The sequence below is a fragment of the Asterias amurensis genome, chromosome 18, assembly GCF_032118995.1.
Source record: "Asterias amurensis chromosome 18, ASM3211899v1".
NCBI lineage: Eukaryota > Metazoa > Echinodermata > Asteroidea > Forcipulatida > Asteriidae > Asterias > Asterias amurensis.
The window spans coordinates 5,677,827-5,698,915 of record NC_092665.1 but is presented as its reverse complement, the minus strand read 5'-3'; the positions used below and the strand labels follow the sequence as shown (position 1 = coordinate 5,698,915).

General features: G+C 39.5%; 2 protein-coding genes and 1 pseudogene across 2 annotated transcripts; all 3 read left to right on the top strand.

The window, feature by feature from the left end:
* Window positions 1–21,089, top strand: part of LOC139950945 (alkaline phosphatase-like) — a 446,069-nt pseudogene that overhangs the window by 48,360 nt on the left and 376,620 nt on the right.
* On the top strand, window positions 1,643–2,455 carry LOC139950299 (uncharacterized). The gene has a single exon (XM_071948919.1). The coding sequence runs from the start codon at window positions 1,643–1,645 to the stop codon at window positions 2,453–2,455; it is 813 nt and encodes a 270-aa protein (XP_071805020.1).
* Window positions 11,219–12,031, top strand: LOC139950300 (uncharacterized). The gene has a single exon (XM_071948920.1). It carries the CDS (start codon window positions 11,219–11,221, stop codon window positions 12,029–12,031), a length of 813 nt encoding a protein of 270 aa, XP_071805021.1.

The window sequence follows — 21,089 nt, the reverse complement described above, 5'->3', positions numbered from 1 at the left end:
AAGGTCGTTCCCTCCCCGTCAGCTAATTATGATTTTTGCCTTTACTTTGCCGCCAACGTCTTGGGATTTTCACGGTCGCCACTTTCCGTTTGGCTTTTGCCCCGCTACTATGTAAGCCAGCCTTATTAAAGGTTGGCTTACATAGTAGGGACGGACGCGACTAATTTTTGCAGCCGTCTGCGGTCTCTAGCGGATTCGTCAGCGACAATTGACGACAACACACGATGAATGGCGGCAAACTCGCAGTTGCGATTAGCAGCTAAACGGAACAATGGAGCAAATATAAAAACAATTGTGGTTTGTTTTGAACTAAGTTAGCTTTACTCTCGGTTCTACCCTTACTCTGTACTCTCAGTAAAAAGTTTTCTAGTTCTTTTTTGTGCGAAACATTTGTAAAAAAAACCCACTATTTTAAACATTGCTGGCAAAAAGGTAAATCGTGAACATTATGGATTGATAACTCAGTTGGAGAGCGCCGAAACAATATGGGTCCAAGGTTCACATTCCACTTTTGACAAAATGTCTTTGCTCAAGTCAAAACCACTATAATTAACAATGAGATTCGGAATATATTTAGTAGAAACTACGTCAAGTCGATCAACTCAATAAGTGAACACGTACAGCTTTTAGTTGATCCGTGCTGAGAGTATGTGCAAAGTCGGCTGGAAACTCAAGAGTGCTGTTTTAGCTACAGCCGCACATTTTTGTTCAAGTCAATATGTTGTCTGGGTGGTTCCAAGTGACACCACATGATCGCCGGCAACGTATTGTGTATCATTATGTATGGGTCGAAACTGTGATGTCTCAAATTAACCTTTCAATAGTAACAAATTTGTTTATGAAGCCAACCTCCATGTTTTTTTCAGGCATTTATTCTAGTATAATAAATATTAATTAACCAGTTTCCAGGTCCCGAGATGGCCTGTGTCACAAACGGACGATTTCGCTGCTCGGCTCAAGTTACAACAGACCTATTATCGTCTGCACACGTAGAGGGGCAATCCAACGAATAATAAAAATAATAATAATAACATCGAAGTATCTTCCAACAAGGTACCCTATTGGCGCTGAGTATATACAAACTTAGTTGAAATGATAAATTCTGAGAACCAATTATTTAGCACCTTATGAGGGTTTACAAGGTGCTACGGCGCATCAGCAGCCACAGCCAGGAACACCTAGGCGAGCCTTTTTTTTCTTTTGGATAAGTGTACTGGGATATTTTACATGCGTTACACAACACATGTGACCAACGGCGTTACGTTCCATGCGAAAGGCGAGGTTATAAGTGTCATGACTCGGGATTCGAACACACACTCTGCTGATCAGAAACACCAGAGTTTGACATCGGTGGTCAAAACCGATCGGCAACGACACTTCTGTAAATAACATCAATTATAAACAGTTTTAACACTCCAAAGGCGTTCTCACTTAATTGCTTTAAAAAAAATATTACATTTTTTCATTTAATACCGATTTAGTTCAGCAAACTTACACTATTATTCAGTTAATCAACTCATGTACAGTTTTACCTTACGGGCGAATACATAATAAAAGGAAAGGATCAACTGACAAATGATCAACCCTACCAGCTACGAAAACACAATTGCTATAAATGTTGTTATTCTTACAATTTTTACAGATGAAGATTACGTTAGGAGTGGCCATTGTTTTGGCTTTTATGCAAGTTCAGTTCCTGGTGGCTACAGCAGCTGTTTCACCTGATTCGGGAATGACGTGTAACTCTTGCTGCCAGGGCCCAGCCGGTATACCGGGAATCCCTGGATCTAATGGGAACCATGGTCAAGGACTTGTAGGCCCCAGAGGTGATGCTGGCTCTCCTGGTGAGGTAGGTCAACCCGGGGTTAAAGGAGACAAGGGGTCAGATGGACTGGTTGGTGAGCCAGGCGCTAAAGGGGAACATGGACTGAAGGGAGAGCAAGGAGTCGGTCAACCAGGGAAACAAGGACCTCAAGGTCTGCCTGGGATGAATGGTTTGAAGGGGGAGAGAGGTGAACCTGGACCAGCTGGACAGACTGGTGAAGCAGGTGAATGTAGTACGCGACGGTCCGCCTTCAATGCAGTGAGGAACACCAGCTTTAACCCTCCATTCTCCTATGATCCTCTGCCCTTTGAAGAGTTATTGTTTTCAGAGGAAGGGACTGATTTCAACTTGAATAACGGCACGTTTACGTGTAATGTGCCTGGGGTATACGTATTGATGTTCTCAGTCCATAAATCATCAAGTAGGCCTTACCTATATGTCAAGCTGATGAAGAACGGTAACACCATTGTAATGGGGGGTGTAGACGATGCAGGTTATCATCAAGTGAGCAGCAGTGCAGTGATTCCCCTGCACTATGGAGATCAAGTTCACTTAGCTGTAAACGGTCCCGTACATAGTAACGTTTACCATTACACGTCTTTTACTGGATTCCTGTTGTATGAAATATAAATCAAACATAACAACACACGGAAACGTTTTTAAGTTTCAGACAACGCTTTATAAAAAAAAGGGCAATAATATAGTGTTTCAATAATCACCAGTTAATTTTGTTTAGATGGGGCAGTTTGTTAAAGATGAATATAATAAATTAACTGTTGTTTTAATGCACGGAGGACATTTAGTTCGATAGAACACAATATATTTTAAAAAGCGTGATTTAGCATACGTGTTAAATGTGACGAAAACATTTAAATGTTTTTTTTTTTTGTTTTTTTTTCCAAGTTAACGTGTATTAAATATCAGATTATCCTTTTGGTTTTAGTTTACCACATTTTCGGGGAAATTGGTTATGTCTACTTTTCATTGTAGATTTCCGAGGGTGCATTAATAAGTACCTGATGACGATTTCTTTATCCGAACAAAAAGTAAACAAATTGAAATTACTATAAAAAATAAAATTAAAAAAATTTGATAGTTTAATAAGTAGTAAAGACAAGCAAAGCAGTTCACCGTCCTTGATACGGACCGAGACAGCAAAAAACCTAAATCATGATGGCCACCTGTTTCGCAGGCCATTTTGAATTTAAAAGTGTTTAATTGGTAAATAAAGCTGCACGCTGTTGAAGCAACAAAATACAATTAATTCACCTAGCAGCTGGCTGTCTTCTGTGGATATCTTGGTTAATGAACAATACTTATGATATGAAACTAATGCAAGTTTGTTATCAAAAGGATACAGCGTTGAAAATTATCGGAAAACATTTCTTTTGTGCCGTATTGACCCGAACACGTCTCGATATGAAGAAATACTATATCAGTCTTCCTCGTAGTTTTGCGTTTGTTTGTTTTTACATGAGAGAGCGCTTGTCATTTTATAATGCAGATGAAACATTGGGTATTCGTTTTGAACAACCTTTGTATAAAACGTTTGATGATGTCACAATAACTTGTTAAAGAGGGGATGTACATTTCGGTACAGCGATTGGTTTAACCGTCAAAACGGCATGAAACCAATCTTGCTGTAAAAAGACACAATCAATAAATAAAAGTCTTAGTGTGAATTTCGAAAATATGATTTTCCACACTTTGATTGTGACTTAATCTTTCGGAATACCAGCTTGTTACACTCTATTGCATTTTACTTTGATCTCCCTTACTACAGAAAAGTTTCGTTGACAAAAAAATTAAACATTTACGTGAAAGGTCGTCACAAACACACTGTTAACTGTTGCATTAACGTTATATCAACAACATATTAATTGAAACATATATTTCTACAAAGCATTTTATCCTAAAAAAAAACTATTATCCATTTAGTGTACTTGAAGTTATGAAGTTAAAGATCTAGAAAAAATCAGGTGTCACTTGATTGTTTTAAATACATTGATAGAATAAACATTGACGCCGTATCAGTCGATCGTTTTGGTTTTTGTGTTTTGAGTATTTAATGGATATTAAACTATAATAATTGGTAAATACAATTTAAAACCTGAAATACTTTTCTTGACACCGTTTTACTCATCTTGTCAGAAGCTACAGCACCTCTGCAAGTAACAATTTAAGGGAAACTTTCTACCGTAATGACTTTTAACAGTGCAAGTTTAATGTAAATCAGTTAACATTGTTTTTGTGTCCTTCTACAGAAGACACACTGAATCGAGACACTGGCTTGGCCAGCACGCGTATTTTTTTTTCCTAGGACGAACGTGGGCAATTATCATAAAATGGGCGTGTTTTTGCCGGAAAAACACACTCGCGCATGCACGAACTTTAGTGATGGCGGCAAGGGACCTTGCCACTGGTGGTGGTATGTGGAATGAAAATAGTTGTGGTAAATAAATGGGGACAACACAACCTGCCTTTCTTCTACTATCGCTTCACACAATGGTGTACAGGTTGTGATAAACCAGTCTGGCTCCTATTTCTTCCTCCATGGTCTAACCATGTAGATATACCATCCATGGTTTATTTTTAAACTAGGCAAATTTGGTAATTATTGTCGAAGACCAGTATTTCCACTTGATTTGGTAATTATTGTCGAAGACCAGTATTTTCACTTGATGTATCCCAACATGCATAAGATAACAAACCTGTGGAAAAAAACACATTATTTTTGTTGCATAATTTGACCACTGAGGGTGATCGTTCGATTAGCTCTTGTCAGGGGCTAACCCGAGTGAGCACCGCGGGGTCGACCAAGGGAAGCTAATCGAACGCACCCTATGTAGTAGGGTGCGTAAAGGGTGCTTTGGCTCTGTGGTGTTATGTAATTGAGATTGTACTTACAAAGCGCCCTCTATGTATAAATTTATCAAAAATGTACACTGTGAGGTGTGTACAGATCCAAACTTTGGTTGTGTGTGTGCTCGCGACCACCGTTTTCAACTACAAACGTACAGTGTGCGGTGTTGGAACCAATACTATAATCCCGGCCATATCTCTTTGGGCCCCCCTGCCCCACTTTCAATGTTGGATCCAAATGCCGGTCTTCTGCGTACGATTCAACATTGGGATGGGGGCGACGGGGCAGGGGAGACGATGTTTATTGTCAGTGGCAAGTGGACAGGGAATGTTTTTTTATTGCGTAGGAATGGATGGACCAAGCATTTCGGCCGGGATTGTAGGCCTTGTTGTCGGAGGAACACAACTCGTCTTATTTGACTGGCGACCGAACATGTTGTTTTCTTGTTGCTTCCGAAAAACTGCAAACAAACTAAATGACCTGGCCCCTCCTAGGTTTCCCAGGCTGGTAGGGGCCGCAGTTATAACGAAGACCCGGAGTGCTATTGATTTTTCCTCGGAGATTCTGATATCAATACGGTCTGAAGCAGATTGAATCAAGAGAGGGTGCTTTCAGAATTAAGAAACGACCATGGTCACCGCTCACTGTAAGAAGAGGAAACCATCTCCAAGGGACAAAATCTCCTGCCACTCGCAATTCAAGGGCCACGCGCAGTTCTCCAGGACTAGGCGCCCGGATGGGTTGCCGGCGTCTCAGTGGCATCAGTTGCTGCCGAAGAATCTTTCCCCTGTTTGAGAAACTAACATGGGCTGAGTGAGGGTGATTTAACAGAGGGCGCTATCACAATTAGTTTGTAACAAGTTTGCCGTATAAGGGGGCTGGGAAGTTTGGGAGAACATAATCTCCTGACACACCTGCCCAAAATGGGGACAGAATCTCCGGGGACAGATTTCCATGAAACACCGGCCCAAGGCGGAATCCTGCCTTACGTGTTAAACAAGAGTCCTTAATCAAAATCACTTCAACAATTGTTAATTAATAGTAAATAAATACAAATCGCAATGTGTTCATTTGATTGTTTTTGCGCCATTGAACATTCTTGTTTCCCAAAAAGCATTTGTGCGTTTCAGTGGTAGTAGACTCTGAGAAAACAAAGGATACAATTGAAAATCAGTTTAAAATTACCCTTTAAGGGCAAAGGCAGGACACATTAGGAAACTTTCAAGCACTAGTCACGTCTTTCCACTTGGTGTATCTCAACATATTCTTAAATTAACAAACCCGTGAACATTAATTTGAGCTCAATTGGTCGTCGAAATTGCGAGAGAATAATGGGAAAATCACCCCCGTCGCACAAGTTGTGTGCTTTCAGATGCATTCAGTTTGAGACCTTAACAATTCGAAAAACTACTTCTTCTCAAAAACTAGGTTTATTCAGAGAGAGCCGGTTAACTAACATTGTTTTATCGTATTAATATCTCTCCAATGCTTATACCCAAGTTAGTTTTTATGCTAACAATTATTTTGAGTAATTACAAAATAATGGTGTCCAGTGCCTTTAACGTTGCTCTGTTGGTGGCGCACTCAACTAAATACATTGTCATTGCATTTCGATTTCGGAAAAGAAAAAACAACAACACTGAGTTAGTGTTCGTAACCATACGTGAAAAGAGTGGTTAACGAAGCACAAAAGAGAACCATCTGAACAGTATCTATATTGCGTACACAGTTGTTTCTTTGATAATAAACTTGCACTTTAACTCACAAGCATCAGGGAAATACATCAATTGAGCGGAAATAGAAGGAAAACGGCCAGGAACTTCAGGAAGCAATCACACAGTGCAACCCAGCAGGGCGGATATACATGTAAAAACATCATACCATTGAAGAATGCACGAATTGAGCTCCATTGGTAACATACAGCCTCATTCAAGCCAGTGATAGAGTAAGTCACTGCTTTCAATCAGTGACTTTAACACATACACAATGTAGTGTATAGTTTGGTATCTATTTATACACAGTCTCATTCAAACCAGTGGTATAGTAAGTCACTGTCATAAATCAGTGACTTTAACACGGTATTGATCCACAATTGCAACATACAGCCTCGTCCAAACCAATGATAGAGTAAGTCACTGCTTTCAATCAGTAACTTTAACACGTATCTCTGATTGGTTGCTCATCGATTGTCTATCAAAACCCAGATGTAGACTGATGAGCACTTCAAGGAAAAGGCAGCAGTATTTAAACGCGCTGCACCAGCAGCAGTGTTCATCACAACTTTGCATCAGAAGAGAGGAGCTGAGAAGGTTTGGACTACAAGAACACATCATCAAGGTAAGTGTTTCTCATTCTATGCCGGACTTAAGCTTTGGCTTCTAGATGCAAGTAGTGGGTTTAAGGTTAGCCTATTGCAATATGGTTGCAGTTTTTGCTCCCAAAGGGACACCACTCGATACAGCTGATGTTCTCATGCAGTGGTTAGGTCTCTTCTCTTCTAAAGCTCTGCTATCTTAGTGAACTGTGGTGGTACTGTGATTGTACACAAACATGTGCACCCAGTTGCATCTCCCTTTGAAACCATGCCGTAATTTCCTAAAGTTTTTCTCGCGCTACTTGCAGAGGTCTGCAACAATGTCTTGTGCAAAACTGTTGTTATATTTTTCCACCATTGTCAATACTTTAACCGCGCGCGACGTTCTGCTCGTTTACAACATTGTGTAAAGAATGGTAACAACAAATGATGAGATTGCATTGTTGATTTTACATTCTTTGCATTATTTTATAAAAAATGTATTTTTTTTTTTTTTTTTTTTTTTTTCTTAAGGGCGGGGGATATTTCAGACTGAACATTGTACAATATAAATACCCTATAAGGTGTTGATTGTCTTTTACAGCAAGGGGCAACCGAAGCAAGGCGGGTGTGCCGTTTGCTCCAAATGTTTACAAAACTCTTTAACCGCCACTATTTATGCGACAGTTGTTCTGTATTACCAGGGTAATTGTCTTGTTTTGAGGCATTCTGTTGCACATCTTGCAAGAATGTAACAACAGAATTGGCAAAATTGACACAATATAAACGTTAACAAACAATGACGAACAGATAAACTAAATTGATGGTACGCATCAGCAAGACACACCATACAAAACAAGTGTTTGGGTTCTGTAACAAATTTCGAACGCATCTAAGGGTTTAGGTTAAACACGTAACACTGTATAGGGCCCATGAGTTGTGTTGTAAAACATTGGGTTTCGCCCATTTTCTACATCAAACTTAAACACTGGTGTGATCAGCAATCGTTGATGTGCGCTGAACACCTTTTAAACGCTTCTTAAATACACATTCTTAACATAAAGTAAACGGCTGATGCGTCAAACTAAACGCATCATAGTAAAAACGAAACGCTTGACGAGTTTAGTTTGACGCATCAGCCGTTTATAAATTGGCAAAAACCATTGCTTTCAACACAACTCATTGGCCCCATACACTGTTACGTGTTAACCCTATACACCTTTCGACGCGTTCGAAAACTGTTACAGAACCTAAAAACTTGTTTTGTTTACAGCGCAGTTGTTGTGCGTTTTACAAAAATGTCTTCACCCTTTAGGAAATGTGATTGTTTGTCTTTGTACCATTTTAGTTGTTATGAACAGTTTTGTGATTGAGTCGGTCAGCTAATTAATCGTCTGCAATTTGTTAGAAGCACCGTTATTGCCATGATGTATAGCTTTTCAAGCAAAACATCTCTGCTCACACCTCCTGCAATGCGAATGCGAATATTTACAAATTTTGACGTCACAAAATCGCAACGTTTACTTCGCATCAGTTGAAATGTGTTCAATCCCTGCAAAAACAGCGATGTGGCTTAAACATTCGTATCCCGTTCGCGTTCGCAGGAAGTACGAACAGGTCTATATAATGCCGATAATTGATTGCATGCATAGCTGCGCTGAAATCATCACTTTTGAAAACAAGGTCATCTTAAAACTAAAGTCTTGTCAACGAATTCTTCAAAAGTATTATATCGACAACAGTGTCCCAGTTTTTAAGGGTTACGGCAAGCAAAGTCGAGCTGCGTATTACAATTTTGAGTTTGCCGCCAATCAACGTGTTTTGCCGTCAATTGTCGCTGACGAACCCGCTAGCGACCGAAGACTGTCTAAATTATCAGACGTGTCCTTCGGCAAAGTGATGACAGCCAAAACAATTATTGTGATTGCGTTCAGATTTCGTTCGAGAACGTATTCTCATTTCCTTGACGCAGACGGCCGCAATTATCAGTCGCATGACATTTCCATGCCGTGCGATTCCGCCTATTGACCCAATTCATCTGACGTCATCATCAAAATAATCTTGGAGGCGCCATTTTGGTGGTCAATATCAACGTGTGTTGTTCGGAGAAGTGCGCTATTTCGGCGACTCTGCGTTTACACGTAAATCTATTGGCCACCAAGATGGTGAGCGTGGCATCAGTCGCCGCGTGTGACGCGCGTGCAAGTGGTCAATTGTCGTTTTGAGGTCGTCACAATTTCGTTGGTAGTCGTTGTCTGATGATTGGATGACCAGAATTTTGTGAAGAGTGGGAACGCCAAACTCGACTGTTTACAACCCACACAGACGTTTGATGTCGGCAAACGAGTCACGTCATCGTCGCCACAACCCACCTTCATCAGCTGCCGTTCCTTGCCGCCACCCAATCCGCTGCCAGCCGTGTGACCCTTTTCCTGTTGTCGCTGAAGGTCGTTTCCTCCCCGTCAGCTAATTATGATTTTTCCCTTTGGGCTTTTTGCCTTTACTTTGCCGCCAACGTTTTGGGATTTTCACGGTCGCCACTTTCCGTTTGGCTTTTGTCCCGCTACTATGTAAGCCAGCTTTATTAAAGGTTGGCTTACATAGTGGGGACGGACGCGAGTAATTTTTGCAGCCGTCTGCGGTCTCTAGCGGATTCGTCAGCGACAATTGACGACAACATACGATGAATGGCGGCAAACTCGCAATTGCGATTCGCAGCTAAACGTAGCATGCCCCCTAATCGTCATAGTGTGAGCCAGCCTTAACAAAGGAGCAAATATAAAAACAATTGTGGTTTGTTTTGAAATAAGTTAGCTTTACTCTCGGTTCTACCCTTACTCTGTACTCTCAGTAAAATGTTTTCTAGTTCTATTTTGTGCGAAACATTTGGGAAAAAAAAAACTATTTTAAACATTGCTGGCTAAAAGGTAAATCGTGAACATTATGGATTGATAACTCAGTTGGAGAGCGCCGAAACAATATGGGTCCAAGGTTCACATTCCATCTTTGACAAAATGTCTTTGCTCAAGTCAAAAACACTATAATTAAGAATGAGATTCGGAATATATTTAGTAGAAACTACGTTAAGTCGATCAACTCAATAAGTGACCACGTACAGCTTTGAGTTGATCCGTGCTGAACGAGACGCCATTCTTGAACTTTGCCAAGTCACCAGCCTAATCACCAAACGTCTTGAAAGGGTACGTTGATGTAGTCATGAGAGTATGTGCAAAATCGGCCGGAAACTCAAGAGTGCTGTTTTAGCTACAGCCGCATATTTTTGTTGAAGTCAATATGTTGTCTGGATGGTTCCAAGTGACACCACATGATCGCCGGCAACGTATTGTGTATCATTATGTATGGGTCGAAACTGTGATGTCTCAAATTAACCTTTCAATAGTAACAAATTTGTTTATAAAGCCAACCTCCATGTTTTTTTCAGGCATTTCTTCTAGTATAATAAGTATTAATTAACCAGTTTCCAGGTCCCGAGATGGCCTGTGTCACAAACGGACCATTTCGCTGCTCGGCTCAAATTACAACAGACCTATTATCGTTTGCACACGTAGAGGGGCAATCCAACGAATAATAAAAATAATAATAACATCGAAGTATCTACCAACAATATACCCAATTTGCGCTGAGTATATACAAACTTTCAGAGTTATTGAAATGATAAATTCTGAGAACCAATTATTTAGCACCTTATAAGGGTTTACAAGGTGCTACGGCGCATCAGCAGCCACAGCCAGGAACACAGAGGCGAGCCCTTTTTTTTTCTTTTCGATAAGTGAACTGGGATATTTAACATGCGTTACACAACACATGTGACCAACGGCTTTACGTTCCATGCGAAAGGCGAGGTTATAAGTGTCATGACTCGGGATTCGAACCCACACTCTGCTGATCAGAAACACCAGAGTTTGACATCGGTGGTCAAAACCGATCGGCAACGACACTTCTGTTTATAATAACAATTATAAACAGTTTTAACACTCCAAAGGCGTTCTCATTTAATTGCTTTAAAAAAACACATTATTTTTTTTTTTCATTTACCGATTTAGTTCAGCAAACTTACACGATTATTCAGTTGATCAACTAATGTGCAGTTTGATCTAATCTGATACCTTACGGGCGAATACATAATAAAAGGAGAGGATCAACTGACAAATGATCAACCCTAACACCTACGAAAACACAATTGCTATAAATGTTGTTATTCTTACAATTTTCACAGATGAAGATTACGTTAGCAGTGGCCATTGTTTTGGCTTTTATGCAAGTTCAGTTCCTGGTGGCTACAGCAGCAGTTTCACCTGATTCGGGAATGACGTGTAACTCTTGCTGCCAGGGCCCAGCCGGTATACCGGGGATCCCTGGATCTAATGGGAACCATGGTCAAGGACTTGTAGGCCCCAGAGGTGATGATGGCTCTCCTGGTGAGGTAGGTCAACCCGGGGTTAAAGGAGACAAGGGGTCAGATGGACTGGTTGGTGAGCCAGGCGCTAAAGGGGAACATGGACTGAAGGGAGAGCAAGGAGTCGGTCAACCAGGGAAACAAGGACCTCAAGGTCTGCCTGGGATGAATGGTTTGAAGGGGGGGAGAGGTGAACCTGGACCAGCTGGACAATCCGGTGAAGCAGGTGAATGTAGTACGCGACGGTCCGCCTTCACTGCAGTGAGGAATACCTACTTCAACCCTCCATCCTCCTATGATCCTCTGCCCTTTGAAGAGTTACTGTTTTCAGAGGAAGGGACTGATTTCAACTTGAATAACGGCACGTTTACGTGTAATGTGCCTGGGGTATACGTATTGATGTTCTCAGTCCATAAATCATCAAGTAGGTCTTACCTAGATGTCAAGCTGATGAAGAACGGTAACACCATTGTAACAGGGTATGTAAGCGATGCAGGTAATCATCAAGTGAGCAGCAGTGCAGTGATTCCCCTGCACTATGGAGATCAAGTTCACTTAGCTGTATACGGTCAAGTACATAGTAACTCTGACCATTTCACGTCTTTCACTGGATTCCTGCTGTACGAAATCTAAATCTAACATACAAACACACGGAAACGTTTAAATGTTTTAGACAACGATTTAAAAAAACTAATATGCAACTATATAGTTTTTACAAATAGAATAATAATGAGTTAATCGTAGATGAATCGAATAAAATTACTTTATTATTAATTGTTTTTTTATTTGCAGGACAATAAGTATGGAAAGGCGTTTCGTTTGAACACTTGATTTTGCAAACGTGTATTGTGACAACAACTTTCAACGTGTTTTTGTCACGTAAACAGTGCTATAAATATCAGTTCATCCCTTTTTTGAGTTTATTACATTTTCGGTAAAGTTTGAAATTTCTGCAGCCTGTAATTCCGTCCGAGGGTGCAATGATGAGTCCTTGAAACGACTCTACACCTTTCATTTTCCATAAAATGCAAAATGAAACTACGCAACAAAAAGCTTACAGTTTATTAAACAGTACTTAAAAACAACTGTAACTTCAGATTCCTTGATACAGACTTAGACCAATAATTCATTGTGGCTGCCGATTGTGCCGACAATTTTAATTCAAACATTTTAAATTGGTGGAAAAAGCTTTACCCTGTTGAAGCAATAAAGAACGAATAATTCACAAAACAACTGGTAACGATTATCTTCTGTTGATACCTTTGTTAATAACCAATACTTATTATGGTAAACTAATGATAACTTGTGATCGAAAGTACACAGCGTTGTAAAGTTACCGGAAGACGTTTCCTTTGTGTCTTCTTTTCCCGAACACGTCTCGATATGGTGAAATATATAACACTTCCTCGTAGTTTTGCGTTTGTTTGTTTTAACATGAGAGAGCACTTTCTTTTTAATGCAGATGAAACATTGGGTTTCATTTTGAACCACCTTTGTATAAAACATGTGATGATGTCACAATATTATGTCAAAGAGGGGATGTACATGTCGGTACAGTGATTGCTTTAACCGTCAAAATGAAATTGAAACCAATCTTGCTATAAAAAAGGTATACTAACAAAATACACCATCTTAGTGTGAACTTGGAAAATATAATTTTCCTCACTTTCGGAATACGAGCTAGTTACACAATATTGCATTTTATCTTGATCTCCCTTACTACCGAAAAGTGTCGTTGGCAGTAAAAGTTTAAGACAGTGGACACTCTCGGTAATTTTCAAAGACTAGTCTTCTCACTTGGTGAATCTCAACATAAATATGCATAAAATAAACCTGTGAAAATTTGAGCTCAATCGGTCGTCACAAAGTTGCGAGATAATAATGAAAGAAAAAACACCCTTGTCACTCGAAGTTGTGTGCTTCCAGATGCTTGATTTCGAGGCCTCAGATTTTGAACTTGAGGTCTCGATATCAAATTCGTGGAAAATTACTTCTTTCTCGACAACTACGTCACTTCAGAGGGAGCCGTTTCTCACAATGTTTTGTATAGGTTTTCTCGGTAAATTTCGGAAAACAATCATTCAATTTAACAATTCATCGAAGCTGCATTCAAATTCGCAGGAGTGTTTTTGAGGCGTGTGTTTAGTCATTCAATTTCATTTTGAGGCAGTCAATTCTGATATTTGTGCAGTCTTAAAAACGCTTGGTTAACTTGTTGTTTCCTTATACTAACGTTAAAGGCATGCGGTTAATTTGTTGGCACTTTTGGACATAATATGCCAAGATGTCTGGCACGCCAACAGATGGTTGGTGAATATTTACAAAAAACAACAACTGGAAAAACATTTAAGAAAAAAAAAGAGAACAAAAAACATTCAAACACATTCAAATGACAGGTCTTGGACAGTTAACCATTGAAGGTCACCCGAAAAAATAAAGAAGAAAACAACCCTTATGGGGCCCAAGATAAAGTCTATACTGGAAACATAAAATAAAGAAAAGGTTCGCTCGATTTAAAAGTGAAGGTACGAAACGGTTTGCCTTATACAGTTTATCTGTTTATTTGTATTTCTTTAGTCGTACTTATTTTAATCCTCGGTGAGCGAAATTGATTGCCTTTTTACGAAATTGAAAATGATTAAATCAGCAAAATCTCTAGTCAAACCAGCTTTGCTAAATTGAATGATGATTGTGTGTCATGAAAAAGAATGGGCGTGCTAGGAACTTGAATGCCCCACAACGAAATTGAATGACCGAATTCTGAATTTGAAACGCATTAAAAACCGGAGAGGCAAAATAGCTTTAATTCGAACGCATGAAAATTAAATTGGCTGCTCATTTGCTGAATATGACAGAGAAAACCTTTACTATCGACCTTCCCCATTACTCGTTACGAATTGAGGTCTTATGCTAATAATTATTTGGATTAATTACCAATTGTGTCCACTGCCTTTAAACATTAACGTAACACATCGTCAATAAAACACATTATTGATGTTTGAATTAACATTAGAATACATAACTTATTAATTGATACATATATTTATACAAAAAGTTTTTTCCTAAATAAACTAGTATCCATTGTATAAGAAGTTAAGATCGATGTCATAGTTTTAGAAATAGTCAGGTACCACTTGAATGTTTTAATTACACTGAAAAAATGAAAATTTACGCCGTATCAGTCGATCGTTTTGGTTTTTGTGTTTGGAGTTTTTACTGGATATTCATAAAAACCTTTGACAGTTTCGCTACTCCTATTGATGGAGAGCGCGTCACGTGGGTGTGTATAAACCTTTGTTTATGACCGGTAAAAAGTGTTAATTTATGGGCGTGACACGCGACCTTGCACCTGTTCTTATAAGACAGTTTCTTCATTCCTATTGGTCGAGAGCAAAAGCTGAAAAGTTGTGCTACATCACGCGATACGCGCGATGCGCACAGCATTCCCTTATAAGGAGTTGTTTACCCGAGGGCGGCGAAGGGCTTTACCATTTCATAGCTGGAGGGGTGTTGTGTTGAAAGAAATCATTTAACAATTATAATGTTGGCATTTATTTTATTTTTTTTGTCAAAAAATGATGATGTTTTTGACCGAAAAGGTATTTATGAATGGCAACCAAAGTGTGTTGAATCAGTTTCTTTATAATTTACCTCTTCACAACACATTGATTCCCTTATAAAACTACAGTTATTGGTAAATACAATTTACGATCTGAAATAATTTTCCTGACACTGTTTTAACGCATTTTGTCGAAAGGTACAGCACCTCTGCAAGTAATAATTTTAGGGAAACTTTCTACCATTATTTCTTCAGACAGTGCAAATTTAATGTAAATCAGTGAACAGTGTGTTTGTGTCCTTCTACAAAAAAAGTATCCGAACCCTTAAATTTGAAATCATCAGACTCAAGTTGTTATGTCAAATAGTTCAGAGCACGTTTTTTGAAATGGCACAATGGTATAATAATAATTGCTATACAACAGCATGCCCCGCACAATTAAGTAATGTTCAGCATTATTTTCTTATAGTCATGAATTATATAAGTTGTACAAGCTCATCAGCCCTTCCCAGTGATGCTAGATGAGACCGGTTGGGTCGAGCAAATCGGTCCAAGTGCCTCATTCAAAAGCACATGGATTGACTGACTTACGCACTTTCGAATTGGACATAAACCCTGAACAATTAAACCCTTGTCACCTCTCCATGTACACAACCAACAATATATAGGTGCGTTCGTTTGGGTTCCCTGGGTCGACCACGGTCTACCCCCGGTACGTTCGAATAGCTTTGACGCCATTCCTTTGGATCACCCGGGTCAGCCCCCAGTGCCCTGCTTGTGAAGTGGGTCACTTGGGGGTGACCCGATTAGCATGACTTCACCACGAGAGGGCGAGTGTGCTCGTTCTATTAGCTCTCGTCAGGGGCTCACCCGAGTGAGCACCGCGGGTAGACCCAGGGCAGCTAATCGAACGTACCTTATGTAGCCTGAATACCTGCATCACACTTCGAGGCACGTGAACAACAACCATAGACCAGCCTCCAAACCGGCGTGTTTTTCACTTTTTAGCTAAAGGTACGCGGTCAAATTATACACCAACAATACATGCAAGTTCATGCACATTGTATGTATAGTATACATACACCACACACGTGGACACACAGCATGCGGGCGGCCGAAAGTAAGCTTTCCATATCTGTCTTTTGATTGGTCGACCGAGATTAACTCAGACAAATCAAAACAAGCCCGAAGATGGTTGCATCCAATTTAAGACGTCTCTCCTTGGTAGACACCCTGAAACGAGACACCGGCTTGGCCGGCGCCGAGGAACTACGCTAATGCATGCTGGATCGGAACATCTGGAGAGAAACCACTGGGCATGCTCGGGCATGCTCGAGCTTCCACATGGCGCTCGACTTGATGCTGATGTTTCCAATGGAATCACTGGATCTGAATAGCAGGTACCTGTCTTTAAAGACAGGATCCCAGTCTTCAATCTTAGGCTGCGTTTGTTTAGCTTCCCTGGGTCGACCCCGATCTGCCCCTGGTACAATTTCAATTTGAACGGCGCGTTTACGTGTAATGTGCCTGCTTGGGGTATACGTATTGATGTTTTCAGTCTTAAAACACCAAGTGGGCCTTACCTATACCGTGTGTCTCAAAAAAATCTATACACTTTTGAAATGGCTGCCGAATGAAAAGTATATGATTCTGGGGGAAAAGGTTTAGGTGTATGGATAGCATATGGTCTCAACTTTCACATGACACCATAAATTCTGAAAATAATTCATGATTGTGTGAGCAATGCTCACGTTTGTGAAGGGTTGAAAATAAGGCTGCGCAGGAATTAGCCTTTCCTTTGTGAGAGAAGTCCTTTGTAGCTTACACAATTCAATCAAAGATTTCGGCTACTTCAGGTCAATGGGTAATCTGAAGAATGAGTAGCCAACATCTTTGACATTCCTGTTTTCAAAAAAACGTACCATTGAACAATCTTTGTACATAATCCCCATCTGATTATTAAGAAAACCAATGAAATGTTCAACTCATCTTACAATAACTGAAATGCGGGATGAAGGTTTTTATTCAAAGTCACAGATGTTAAAAAACAAACACAGTTTGTAACATGGAAATTGCTACATATACTATCACACCATCGCGACTCACATGAAGACACCACCGAGTCTACCGGGGAAAGTTACAATGCCACAAGAACAAAAATGCATTTCCTGTTCACTTATGAATATTTAAAAAAAATGGTTTAATAAACCATAAACTTCACTCAGCAAACCAAAACTGATCGTATTTGAGCATGAATTTATTACATCACCCTCAATTTTGTAAGCTCTCAAATTGGAAGGCTATTTCCCGCGCAGTCTTATTTTAAACACTTCACAAAAGTGAGCAGTGCTCACCCAGCCATGAAGTATTTTAGGAACTTTTGGTGTCATATGAAAGTTGAGACCACAAGCTATCCATAAACAAAAACCCTTTTTCCCCAGAATCGTTTTTTTTTTTTTATTCGGCAGCCATTTCAAAAGTGTATAGTTTTTTTTTGAGACACCCGGTATGTCCTGCTTAAAGCCATTATACACTTTCGGTAAACAGTATTGTCCAAGTCCCACACTTCGTGTATCACAACTTATATATAAAATAACAATCCTGTGGAAATTTAGCCTCAATCGGACATCGGAGTCGGGAGAAAATAACGGGAAAACCCACTCCTGTTTTCGCGCGTTTCGCCGTGTCATGACATGTGTTTATAACAACTCCGTAATTCTCGTTAACGAGAATTTATATTGTTTTACCGTTTTCTCAAAAAGTAAAGCATTTCATGGGCTAATATTTCAAGAGAAGTCTTTCACCATTACCTTCTGTAAACCCTGTAAATTATTTGTAAATCTGTGAACTTTTTTTTTTTTTTTCTGTACCGAAAGGGTCCAATGGCTTTAAGAAGAACGGTAACATCATTGTTTCAGGGGGTATACAGGCTGCATGTAATCATCAAGTGAGCAACAGTGCAGTGATTCCCCTGCACTATGGAGATCAAGTTCACTTAGCTGTAGACGGTCAAGTAAATAGTAACTCTGACCATTACAGTCTTTTACAGGAGTCCTGTTGTACCAAATCTAAATCAAGCATAACTCGCACGGAAACGTTTTAATGTCTTAGACAACGTTTAATGTGTTTCAATATAGAATAACCAATAGTTAGTTGTGTTTAGATGAGGCAGTTTGTTTAGATGAATATAATAAATTAACAGTTATTATGCATGTATAATGACAATTAGTTTGATAGCAGACGTTATATTTTAAAGCGTGATTTTATAAACGTGTTTATTGTGACGAAAACTTGTTTAAAAACTGTAATGTTACGTTAGCAGTGCTGTAAGTATCAGTTTTCCTTCTTTTTGAGTTGATCACATTTTCGGGAAAATTTAATACGTCTTCCTTCCAAGGTTGATTTCCAAGGGCGCATTATTAAGTACTTGATGACGACTCTAAATCTTTTTGTTTTTCCCCCAAAAAAGTAAAAAAAAAAATGAATTACAAGAAAAAATATCAGGACAGTTTAACAAATACTAAAGAAAAACAACAGCAGGTCACCTTCCTTGATACAGACTGAGACTGCAAAGACATAATTCATGATGGCCGCCTGTTTCGCCGGCCATTTTGAATTCCCACAATGTTAAATTGGTGAATAGAGCTGTACCCTGTTTAAGCCACAAAAACAAAACAAAAACTGGTAACAGTATTCTTCTGTTGATATATTTGTGTATGAACAATGCTTATTATGTTAAACTTTTGATAACTTGTGATCAAAAGGATACAGCGTTGTCAAGTAACCGGAAGACATTTCTTTTGTGCCGTATTTTTCCCGAACACGTGTCGATATGGTGAAGTGTACAACTCTTCCTCGTAGTTTTGCGTTTGTTTGTTTTTACAGGAGAGAGCTTTTTTTTAATGCAGATGAAACATTGGGTATTCGTTTTGAACTATCTCTGTATAAAACATTTGATGATGTCACAATAACATGTCAAAGACGGGAAGGTACATTTCTGTACAGCGATTGGTTTACCTGTCAAAACGGCATGAAACCAATCTTGCTGTAAGAAGGTTACCAACAAAAATACACCATTTTATTGTAAACTTGGACAATATAATTTTCCTCTTTGATTGTGACTTAATCTTTCGGAATACGAGCTGTTTAGTATACATACACCACACACGTGGACACATAGCATGCGGGTGGCCGAAAGTAAGCTTTCCATATCTGTGTTTTGATTGGTCGACTGAGGTTACCTCAGACAAATCAAAACAAACCCAGATACGGTAGCATTTGGTCACTGCATTTATCCAATGATACCATTGTATCCAATGCCGGTCTTCTGCGTTACTTTCAACATTGAGAGGGGTAGGGACGAGGGAGACAATGGTTATTGTCAGTGGGAAATGGACAGAGAATGATTTTATATAACTTAAGAATGGGTGGCCCGAGCATTTCGGCCGGGGTTGTAGGGCCCGTTGTCGGAGGAACACAACTCGCCTTATTTGACTGGCGACCGAACATATTGTTTTATTTTTGCTTCAAAAAAAAACTGCAAACAAACGAAATGACCTGGCCCCTCTTGCCTTTCCCAGGCTGGTAATGGCCGCAGTTAACGAAGAGCCGGAGTGCTATTGGTTTTCCTCGGAGATTCTAATATCAATACGGTCTGAAGCAGATTGAATCAAGAGAGGGTGCTTTCAGAATTAAGAAACGACCATGGTCACCGCTCACTGTAAAAGGATGAAACTATCTCCAAGGGACAGAAATCTCATGCCACTACAAGGGCCACGCGCAATTCTCCAGGACTAGGCGCCCGGATGGGTTGCCGGTGTCTCAGTGAAATCAGTACTGCCGGAGATTCTTTCCCCTGTTTGAGACACTAACATGGGCTGAGTGAGGGTGATTTAACAGAGGGCGCTATCACAAGTAGTTTGTAACAAGTTTGCCGTGTAAGGCGGGCAGGGAATTTTGGGAGAACAGAATCTCCTGACACACTTGCCCAAAATGGGGACAGAATCACCGGAGACAGATTTCCATTAAAAACACCGGCCCAAGGCGGAATCCTGCCTTACGTGTTAAACAATCAAAATGACTTCAATCTCATCCAAAAGTTGTAAATAGTAATTACATTTTGTTCGCGATGTGTTCATTTGATTTTTTTTTTTTTTTTTTGCTCCATTAACCATTCTTGTTTCCCAAAAAGCATTTGTGCGTTTCGGTGGTAGTAGACTCTGAGAATCAAAGGATACAATTGAAAATCAGTTTAAAAAGGGCAAAGGCAGGACACATTAGGATACTTTCAAGCACTAGTGAGTCTTTCCACTTGGTGTTTCTCAACATATTCTTAAATTAAGAAACCCGTGAACATTAATTTGAGCTCAATTGGTCGTCGAAGTTGCGAGAGAATAATGGGAAGACACCCCTTGTCGCACAAGTTGTGTGCTTTCAGATGCCTTGAATTTGAGACCTCAACAATTCCAGAAAGTACTTCTTCTCAAAAACTAGTTTTCTTCAGAGAGAGCCGTTACTCACAATGTTTTATACTATTAACATCTCTCCATTGCTCATTACCAAGTAAGGTTTTTATGCTTTCAATTATTTGTTGAATTTTGAAAGGTATTAGAAAATGCTTCAAAACAACAGAATTTAGCCATTAACTTATGGTTTGGTGTAACGTACCCCAGAAAAGGTGTCTTCAAATTAAAATCCTCAATTTGTTGAAAAAAAGTTGTTAAAGCTTGACTTGAGTAGTATAATAAAACGTTCGTGTAAAAAGCAATACACAACTGGCCTTGTGTTGTTTGATGTGCTTGCAAATTGGTCTGTTCTGACAAAATACATTAATATTGACAATGTATTTTCTTTTAATTTGACCTCGTTTGAGGTAACAATTTAATTTAAATTTAATAAATGTCTGTTCAATGATAAAAAGCGAAACTACCGTTGGAGTTTCGAGCCAAGGGGGCAATGATGTGTCATAGAAACAATTAGGTTAATTTTTTTGCTCGAGTAAGATGAAAATTTTATGTTTATTAAAACAAAACTAACTTCGGTGTGCTAGTGTAGTCAACACATTCACTTTGCTTACCAATCGGGCACTTCGAGCCGGATGGTGGCGCATTACTTCTTCCTTTTAATTTTTTT